This window comes from Orycteropus afer, unplaced genomic scaffold (genome assembly GCF_000298275.1).
Source record: "Orycteropus afer afer isolate SDZICR_OR568_19922 unplaced genomic scaffold, OryAfe1.0 scaffold00918, whole genome shotgun sequence".
NCBI lineage: Eukaryota > Metazoa > Chordata > Mammalia > Tubulidentata > Orycteropodidae > Orycteropus > Orycteropus afer.
The window spans coordinates 101,163-111,702 of record NW_006922505.1 but is presented as its reverse complement, the minus strand read 5'-3'; the positions used below and the strand labels follow the sequence as shown (position 1 = coordinate 111,702).

Sequence of the window (10,540 nt, the reverse complement as noted above, 5' to 3'; positions counted from 1 at the left end):
TTTTGGAGAAGTCTTTGGAAGCACATAAAAATTTAATTTTTAGAAGGTCCCAATCATCTGGCTTCTCTTCTGCTGTTGGTGCATTTTGAATTATGCTTGATAGTCTATTTAAGGTCAATTCTTAAGTCCCAATACCACTTGGAAATATTCAGGCTGTTGGTCCTGTCAGAGTAGCTGACAGTCAGCAGTTCCAACTGTCTCTGTACTCACTGTTTTTCTTCATGTTTTTCCACTATTTGGGGCCTAATCTACTTCTGTATAGTTCCTTTCAAAGTTCGGGTCTCCAGGATTATCTTCTGTATCTCTGTGAATTGGTTTTTCTTTTCTTTATTGAAGAGGGTCTGTGTCACTTGTCTTCCTATTCCTCTGTGTTACCGGAAGTCCTCTAAGGTTGTAATCTTTACAGAAGCAGACTGCCACATCTTCTTCCCCAGAGCTGCTGGGCTGTTTGAACCACCAGCCTTTCAGTTAGCAGCCAAGCTTTTAACTGCTATGCCACCAGGGCTCCTTTCTTTCAATTTAATGGAAACTTTAATCATTTATTCAACTGTTTGTAACCATTGTATGGGTGAAGAGGAACACCAATTGATAGGAGCATGTTGTTCCTTGCAAAATGAGAGGTAGGTGTGAAGAGTCAGTGTGGGCTGAGCTGACAGTCAAGGTAGTAGATGCTCAGTGGATGGGTACTGAGGGAAGCTCTGGTGACCTCCAGCAATTATAAGATCCTTTGATTGTTGGGGTAACATATTAGCTGTGATACAAGCTTTGGCTTCTGGAAAAATTTGAGTAAATTCTGAAGGAACTTTCAGAAAATGTTAAGGCAGCATGCCACAGAGGTTTGGAGGTAGAGTGTTCAGGAGGTTTTAGGGACTAGCCCCGCTCACTGAAATAGTGGAGGATAAGCTTGGACACAAAGTGGGAACCATTTTATTCAGAGCTCTGACAACCAGATCGTCAGTTTGGCCTTTAAAACCACCTAGAAACCTTTATAGACAATGAATGAAGGATTAGCATCTGGTTAAGTATTTGCTAAAATGGCAAGGAGGCCACATGTTCTGACCTTCTCTAATCCCACAAGAGGAAGGCAGAATCACCATCAATAGTGCAAGGCCTATTCCTGCCAGGCCAGACATGCTGCCTCCCTCCAGCCCTTTCACCAACCGTTCCTCCCAAAACACCCACCACCTCTCCTCTGGGTTCGATAATTCGCTGCAGTGGCCACACAGAACTCACGGATTATCGCGTTTATTAGGAAGCACCAGGCTACCACTCAAGTTCAGGAAGAATGCTCAGTCTCTCTCCAAGCCCACTGTCCCTCAACAAACAGTCTCTCAGTTTCTTTCCCAGCAGTGCTGTCCCTCGATGTCTCACTCAGCAATGCATGTCTCTTGCGTCTCTTTCCCAGCAGCATGTGTCTCTTTCAGGGGCGCGTGTCTCTTTTGGCAGCATGTCTTCCTCAACCAGCAGTCAGAGTGAGAGTTCTGCCTCTAGGAGGCCTCCTTTTGAGCCCGGCAGGGTGGTCAAACTAGCCAATCATAGCATCAGAACTCTAAGCACCTGAGAGAGAGTGGGCACCTCCCAGAACATTGTTTTGTGCCACTCCCAACAGAAATACTCCAGGTGGACAACTTCAGCAATCAGGAGCTCCTCAGTTGCTCATAGAAAATCCCACCTTGGAGTTTACAAAGACTTATGGGTAGAAAAGCCACACTAAGTAATTTATACACCATAGCATTACACAGAAATTATTTCAGAGTTGGAAAGGATGAGGACAAGGGAAGACATAGAGGTAGGGATAACATTTTTTTTTTTTAATTTTATTTTGATTTGGGTGAAGATTTACAGAGTAAATTCACTTTTCATACAGCAGTTCACATATACTTTGTCTCATGTCATTGACCAAAATTTACAATGCAACAGCTCCCCTCCCACTTCCTCCCCATAGTTACCTCTTCCCAGTGTCCATCCCTCCATACTCTTCTGCACCCTGAGCTGTCTCCCTGTGCCTAAGCAGCCCTTCCTTCTCCCATGATTGTTCTCTCCAGGGCGTGTGTCTACTTGAGGTAAATGTTTAACTCACATGCCTGTATTTTGTTTGGCTGGAAACCACAGGTGTGGGTTCAATTCCAGACCTGCAGGGCAGCTAGGGGCCATAGTCTCAGTGGTTCCACCAGGCTGTATTGGACCAGCAAACCTGGTCCTCACCTTCTTTTTTTTTTTTTTTGCCTCCAAATGATTTTGAGTTTTGTTCCACATTGTTCTCCCTCTCTATGCAGGAACTCCTACATCCCTTCCATGTGGATGACAGTGGTAGCTGGGCACCATCTAGTTCTTCTGGTCTCATAGTTGTATAGGTTGCAGATCAGATGGTGTACCAGTCGCTAGGACTGATTGTTTCCATTAATTTTGGTTTTCTTCTTTCTTCTTGACGAGGAAAGACCCATTGTTGCATCTAGATGGCAGCTTGCTAGCTTTTGAGATCCCAGTCACTACTCGCCAAAGTAGGAGGTGGAACAGTGTTTTGTATAGTATGTTATGCCAATTGAGCTTGATGTCCCCTGTGACTATGGTCCCAAGCCCGCAGGATCAACTACATGGTCGCTCTGGGTAGCTGGCTGTGACCAAGCAATGACCATAACCTTGCCCCTTGTCAGCTCTACTATACACACCTGGGAATTCTGATCATTCCCATGAACTTATAGGCCCATTGTCTGCCAACCCTATATATGATCTTGGATACACTCCCCATTTAGACATACCTAATTGTTTAGCTTGTTCACCTATCTATCCGTCCATATACCCATGTTTGCTTTCACTGACAACTCAGTACTGTATATGCAAAAGGGTTCATATTTGTTGTCTGTACTGCCCATGTACCTCTCTATGTCTTTCTCATCCTCAATGCTGCCATATTGGTCACTCACATTTAGTACATTGCCCTTCTCTTCACCCAAATCAATATTTATCTCTATCTATCTAACAGTGTTCCCTCCCCTCCTCTCCCACCCCTGGTAACCAACAAAGAAAATGTCCTCCAACATATAAACCTTTCCTTAACTTTTACAATAACGGACTAATACAATATTTGTCCTTTTGTGACTGACTTATTTCACTCAGCATAATGTCCTCCAAGGGATAACATTTTTTGTCTTTCAGAAATAGCAAGGAAAAGCTTCTCGACATCTTTACTTTCCTTTAGCAAAGGGGAAAATCATCCTTAGATGTTTCAAGTATTATCTCCCCCAAATACAGTTTGTGGTTCCATTTACCTTTAAGGGCCCAATTGCACAGGAGTAGTTTGAGAGGACTTTGATTTCTGTGTTGTGCAAATAAGATGAATTGGGCATAGAATGTTCTGGATTCAGTAGTACTTTCCTTATAAAAATGAAAACATATGGATATCAGCAGTGTACATGCTAATCATGCCATTTACCCAACTCCAAGGTACCAAGGAGTTCTAGTTGCCAAGCTCTACCAGTTTCCTCTCTTAAATCTCTGCTTTCTCTTTATTCTCTGGGCTGTATCCTTGGTTCCCATCTTGACTATTTCTATTAATTGTCTCCCTGCCTCCAGTTCCTAGAGAATCTTTTCCCCTTGCTGACCTAGCAGCCCCATCCTACTTTCTAGAAACTTTCCCTTTTCTCTTGACTCACTACACTACATTCTTGAGTCCCCTGTTGTCTTTTCCTGGTTTCCTAAATTAGCTTTCTTCCTGTTCTATGGAACTCTGTTCTTTCCTTATTTCCTGCCCTGTACAGTAGTGTTAAAGGTTGTTTGTCTTTCTTAGTAGACTGTGAGTCCACAGTGCCTGCCTGGCACATAGTAGGTGCTCAGTGGATGCATGGCTGAGGGAAACTCAGTTCACCTCCAGTTTTTATGATTCTGTGATTGCTGGGCCATCACATTAGCAGTGCTGTAGTAGCTTGTGGCTCACTAGCTCTTTAAATTGCACATAGGCTCCGGATGATGCTTTAGACAACAGAGCCAACTGAGCTGGTTGTGGTCATGTGAACAGAGTTAGTAAATGCAGGAGGACAATGTGTGGGAGAATATGCATATGATTTGGAACATGTGATTTGAGGTCGAGGTATCCACAACAAACAGTTGTAAATGACAATCTGGAACTCACCACAGAGGTCTGAATTTGCTTGTTATTACATATCTTCCAGGCCTCATGCTAAGCATTTTTTAATCTCTATAACAAATTACGCATTATTTCCAAATTATAGATGAGGACACTGTGATATACCACCTTTCTTTTCCCCCACTGTCCTATAGCCTCCAAACTCAGTGGATTCTACTCTCGGCATATATCTGTTGCTTGTTTTCAGTCTCGCTCCCCTAGTCCAGACCAGCATTCTTTCCTCATACTTGGGGACTAGCTGGACTCACTTCTCCATCCATCCTTCTAATGGCCAATTTTTTTTTTTTTTTTAATTGTGAGTAGGGTGAAAGTTTACAGAGCAAATTTATTTTCCATAGAGCAATTCACACATATTTTGTTATATGACATTGACTGCGATTCCCCACAGTCTTTAACAGCTCTCTTCCCACTTCCCCCCTGCAATTAGTTACCTCTTCCCTGTGTCCTTCTTTTCTGTGCATTCTTGCCCCCTGAGCTGCCTCCCTGTGCAAATACTGCCCTTGTGTTCTGCCATGATTGATCTTTCTAAGGAGTGTTTCTACTTGATGTAAATGTTTACCCCATAGGCCTTTCCATTGTTTGGCTGGAAACCACAGGAATAAGTTCAGTTCCAGACCTAAAGGGTAACTAGGGGCCATAGTCTCAGTGGTCTCACCCGGCTCCATCAGACCACTAAACCTGGTCTTTTTTTATTTTGAGTTTTGTTCTTCATTGTTCTCACCAGTGGCTACCATTTTTTTTCCCAGTTGTGCCACCCCAACTCTGCCATTTACCCCCTTCCTCACTAGAGTAGAAAACCCATTGCTTGGTTTTCTAGAGCAACCGCAACTCCTGCTCTCCCGCCCTTCCATGACTTAGCGCTCACATGTGGCCCACGTACTAAACTTGATTCAGCCTTGCAGGGCTCCCCTTGGACTCTGACTCTCTGCTACTGCTCATTCCCTTCCTCCGCCAAGTGATTTCTCTCTCCTCTTCAAGGCTTGCATGAATTGTGACTGTCTCTCTGGGGCTTTCCTCATTTCTCCACGTTTTTCCCTAAGACTTTGCTGTTTGTAATATGTATCTGCCCATCTTGTCTGATGGTTGCTGTCCGCATGGCAGGGACTCCCCAGGTTTGTAAATACCATGAGCACAAAGACGTTATCTTGTTCTTCTCTCTGTATCCACAATGTTTATTGGGTGACTGAGTGAATGAATAAATATGAGTGAATAAATAAAAATGAGTGGAAGAGTGGTTTTGCCTAAATGCTAGCAGTAATTTTCTTTTGTGGTCCTCTCTGTTCCCTGGATAACTTTCACTAATGAGAGTATAAAATTTATTGTGATATAATGAAAAATCTGAGTTGATGGTGGAAATATATATTGTATTAACATTTTAGAATTGCCTCTAAACAATATTTTTGTTTTTCATAATGTTATTTTTTGCAAAACTAGTATATGAATGACTGTCACTAATGACCGTGAAACCATACGCAGGGGGGTACATGTTTGCTCTTTTCTCTCTCTGAACAGGAGGGCATATCGGGATAAATTGAAGTTTTGGACCCATTTTGTCCTGGCAACATTGATTATATTTACTGTATTCTCTTTTTTTGCTGAACAGGTAAGTTTTAGATATTTTATGTGGGCCTTAAATGTATTTCTTGATACTTTTATATCTGATTATTTTAGAAAATGGTATAAATTTATAACCAGGAGTTTGAATTTTTCCTGTTGCTTTATATCGTATATGTCAATATTTGGAGGATATTTTATAATATTCAGGCAGCAATCATAACAGCCTTTTAGTCATTTGTCTTCTAAATCTAATACCAGTATTCTTTTTACCTGGAACTCCATGATAATTTACAAGTCTCAAGCTAAAACAAAAAAGGTCTAAGTATTTTTCACCAAGAACCCACTTAAAATCCTCATCTGATGACAATTTTTTATGCATCTCCCATTTTCTTTCTTTCCAAAAATGACTGCAGTGTTTTGTCCTCCGATCTTACACCATTCTGTGGACATGGCATGTGATGCACACAGCAGTTTCCCTGTCTCCTTTCCTGGGAATTACTGGGGATGCTCTCTGCTTCTCTCGGCTGTCAGATGTCTAGCCTCCTGCTCTCCCCATTTCCTCCACCACATACGGCCTTCTAAAGATGAAGGCCCATGAGCAGGGAGAAGGCTTGAGTTGGTCAGAGGAAGATTTGTGAGGTAAAAAGAAAGAGATAAGAGAATCCCTTAGTGACTGCAGGAATAAAATGCTCCGAAGGAAAAAGGATTAAAGGAGGAAAGGAACGAGGGCCTGGGCTGACCTGACTTAGGGCCTGAGCCTCTCCTGGGCCCCCACTCAAGATGTACATTGAGTGGGGCTTTTCCATCTGTGACTCGGGGGAGTCAGACAGCTTACACCATGGAGGAGGAGGGTCAGGTACTGAGAGCTTTAGGAAAAAGCTTTCCACAGTGGAGGGGAGGAAATGGAGACTGGGTGGGCAAGCAGGACTGCATCTTAGCCTTCCTCTGTTTCCCAAGGAATAGAAATCCTATTTGTGATGTTTTTTTTTTTGCCATTCTTCCCAGTAGGTAAAACTCTTAGGGGGGAAAAGTCTTTGAGAGTGTGTGCTGGCTTTTAAAACAGGGGTCCACTGAGGAACCTGCGAGTCTGCTGTAGGCTGGCCTGGAATGGAGAGGGACTCTGGCTCAAAGGACCAGCCGGTGGCAGTGGAAAGGGAATATCCCTGTCATTTATACCAGCTGAGAACAGGGAGCCAGGGGTCGGTAGCAGGGAGAAAGGAAGATCTCGTTTCCTCTTCTCTCCTGTACTCTGCTTTTTACCTTCTCCAGTCAGACTCCCAACTCATGCCGCACCCATCACCCTCACCCATCACTCCAGGCCACTCAGCACGGCCTGTCCCCCTGCCCCCAGATCCTAGCTCATCATGCAAATCATTGTAGCTTACGCTTGGACAAAGCCCTGCTTTTCCCTCTGGAGGAAGGAGTAGCCAGTCCTACACCAATGAGAGAGGGAAGCAAGGTAAATAATAGCAACCCCAAACTGAAACCATAAAGAACACATTCCTTCCCCACCCCACCCCCATCATTGAAACTTTATTAAAATGGTGGTGAGTTTTTCTGTTTCAGATGTATCGTGGGTAGACTCTCAGGGCTTTGAACCAGTTCATTCCAATTCGGTCCCCATGAAGAGAATTTGCATTTCTACCCCAGGTATACTGAATTAGAACCTACATTGTAACAAGATGTCTAGATGGTTCTTAAAGAGTCTTACAGATTGTTGTTTTTTTTTTTTTTTTTAATTGTGATTTGGGTGACAGTTTACAGAGCAAATTCATCTTCCATGCAGCAGTTCACATATACTTTGTCTCCTGACATTGACTGTAATCTCCCATAAAGCAACAACTCTCCTCCCACTTGCTCGGAACCCGTATAGATTCTTACAGATCTTATGTATACATTAGAATCACGTGGGGATTTTACTTATTTATTTTCTCCCCAGAAACCAAAGTTTATTAAAGAGAGAGGAGAGGGGAGCAGCTAATAAGGGAGAAACCAAGAGGGTCTTTCACCTATGCTCACCTGAGGTCTCTCCACCTGGGGATTTTATTAAAATGTAGATTCTGAATCAGTGTATCTGGGTGGAAATGCAAATTCTCAGCCTGAGGATTGAGCTGTAACAAACTTGTTGGAAGCCCTGTTTTCTATGAGAGAAAAAAGTATCCAAATTCTGAGCTGCTAATTTAGAAATGAACTTTTGCATCATAATGCATTCCATATGTCAGATATCACCTATGTTTTCAAATGATCACTGCTACAGTTAAGTATAGAACAGAATATGGAGAGGATGTTAAACATAGTGTTTAAAAAAAAAATCCTGGGAGACAGCTCAGGGAGCAGGAGTGTATGGAGGGATGGATACTGGGAAGGGGTAACTATGGGGAGGAAGTGAGAGGGGAGCTGTTGCATTGTGGTAAACTGTGGTCAGTGTCATGAGACAAAGTGTATGTAAACTACTGTATGGAAAGTGAATCTGCTCTGTAAATCTGCACCCAAATCACAATAAAAAAATCCTGTTTTACATCAAACCAAACCAAACTCAGTGCCGTCAAGTCGGTTCCAACTCATAGCAACCCCTCCTTGGTTTCTGAGGTGGTATCTCTATGGAAGTAGATTGCCCAGTCTTCCTCCTGAAGAGTGGCTGGTGGGTTTGAACCTCCAGCCTTCTGATTAGCAGTCAGATGCCTTAGCGTTATGCCACCAGAGCTCCTAGCTCCTGTGTTACATAGTCATTTTCAGACCCACAGATGTGTCTTAATAGCTAAATAGCATTTAGTTTCCTTTCAGTAGAAAGGCTTGGCCAACACACATCTCCCTGAAAATAAACATGCATGGTAATGACAGTGTCAAAACCCCAACTGTAAGTCTTAGAAGAAATGAAGCTTGGGACAAAAAAATTTGATTGTTTTGGGTCTCTCGTGGTTACATAGCTAAGTGTAATGACCCTCCAAAGCCAGGCAGAGTTAGTGGTTGGTTTTGTTCAGGAGCAGGAATGGATGGGAACTAGTTTGTCTGCCTTTTTTTTTTTTAACATACATGTCTGTGGAAATACATGAGGCCATATGGCTCTCAGAAAGAAAATTCAGCATACTGTTTTGTCCACATGGAGAATTAACATTTATTTCCTATCTTTCATCATTTAGTTAATTGCACTTAAGCGGAAGATATTTCCCAGAAGGCGGCTACTCAAAGAAGCTAGTCCTGATCGAATCAGGGTGTAGAAGATCTTTTTGAATATCACCTACCTCAGTGTTTACTGAGCATTTTAAAATGTGGAGCCACAAGGATGTACGTCTTCATGATGCGCAGCTTGGCCAGCTTGGCCCGAGGAAGGGAAGATGCCCAGGACAGTACTTGTTCTGTGGCCTGACGGTGGCCCATTGGCCAGGGATTGTTCAACCAGCACCTTAAAAACGTGTGCTCAGCAACTCTGAACTGGTTGTACTTTTAAAAAAGCGTTTTCTCATAGACTTGTCATCCTTTTTATAAAGAAGCTCATTGATGAGAGGCAGCTGCTGGTTTCCCGTAGCAGCCATTGCAAGCTCACTTGGATATGAAAAGTACAGGTCAGCGTGGGGGCAGTTGCTGAGGGGCCCCAGCCTTTGCATTCCAAAGTCGTTGGCTATGCTTTTGCCATTTTTCCCTCCTTTTTCTATTTCCCATTTTTAAAATAAGTATCTACTAAGTTAATTAGTTATTTTTGATTCTGAGAATAATGACTTGAGATGTCTAAACATGTTTTTATAGATGTTATTTAAAAAATGCAGTAATAGCACCTTTTATTAGCAGCATCTAAATTAAGGATTTTTTTATTAATGTATAAGATTGTAAATGGTGTCCAACTACTGAGGAACTCAATGACTTACACCTGAAATGCTTGTTCTTGTTTATTGTTGCCCCTAAGAATACTGTGATCTCGTGTGGAGGCCTAAACGGCAAAGGGCTAGAGTTAAATAGCAGTGCTACTTTCCAGATGTAATTATGTTACAGAAATGTACATATTCAAACAGAAGTGCCTCATTTTAGAAATGAGTCGTGCTGACAGTACTGATGCATTACAGTGGTGGCTTGTTTAATACTCATCAGTGTACTCCAGTAGCAGTCTCTTTTGCAACTGTTATGTGTCGATTCTGACTCATAGGGGCCCTGTAGGACAGAGCAGAACTGCCCCATAGGATTTCCAAGTCTGTAACCTTTATGGAATCAGCTTGCCACATCATTCTCCTGCCAAGTGGCTGGTCAGTTCAAACCACTGACCTTTTGGTCAGTGGCTGAACACTTTACCATTGCACCAGTAGGGCTCCTTTCATAAAGAGCAAGTGTCAGCAAATGTTTTCTGTAAAAGGTCAGATAGTAAATATGTCAGGCTTTGCAGAACACATATGTCTCTGTTGCATAATCTTTTTTTAAAACAATCCTTTTAAAAATGTGTAAACTGTTTCTAACTCACAGCTATTTGGGGGTAGGGGAACAGGCTGCCACAGGCCATAGTTCGCTGACCCCTGATATCAACAGTTATTTTTATGTATGGTAAGTCCTGATATTCATCCATATTTTATTTCTCATTGTACACGGATTTGTGGAGACCAGATTCTGGTCCTGTTTGAACTTTCTGACAAGTACTTTCGATCATGCTTTCAACAGTATTCTTTCTCAATAGCATACATACTTTGTAAAAAAGACTTTGAAATGTAAATACTGTCTTTGTGCTATAAGAGTCGTGTATTTCAAAAACAGAAGTCTTCTGAAGAGTGATGTTTTGTCTGATGCTTTGATTTTTAAATCTTTGAAGAGTGAGTTTATTGTTATCCAGATTCAGCAATCACTTGAGTGCCTATACAG

The 10,540-nt window shown here is 42.3% G+C and overlaps 1 protein-coding gene across 1 annotated transcript in view; it reads left to right on the top strand.

Annotated features, from left to right (window-relative positions):
- The window catches only part of GNPTAB (N-acetylglucosamine-1-phosphate transferase subunits alpha and beta), a 112,321-nt gene extending 103,402 nt beyond the window's left edge, over positions 1–8,919 (top strand). Inside the window, exons 20-21 of the mRNA XM_007958305.2 lie at positions 5,657–5,747; positions 8,842–8,919. Coding sequence (XP_007956496.1) covers positions 5,657–5,747; positions 8,842–8,919 — 169 coding nt within the window. The remainder of the gene's footprint in view (positions 1–5,656; positions 5,748–8,841) is intronic.
- Positions 8,920–10,540: the final 1,621 nt, after the last annotated feature.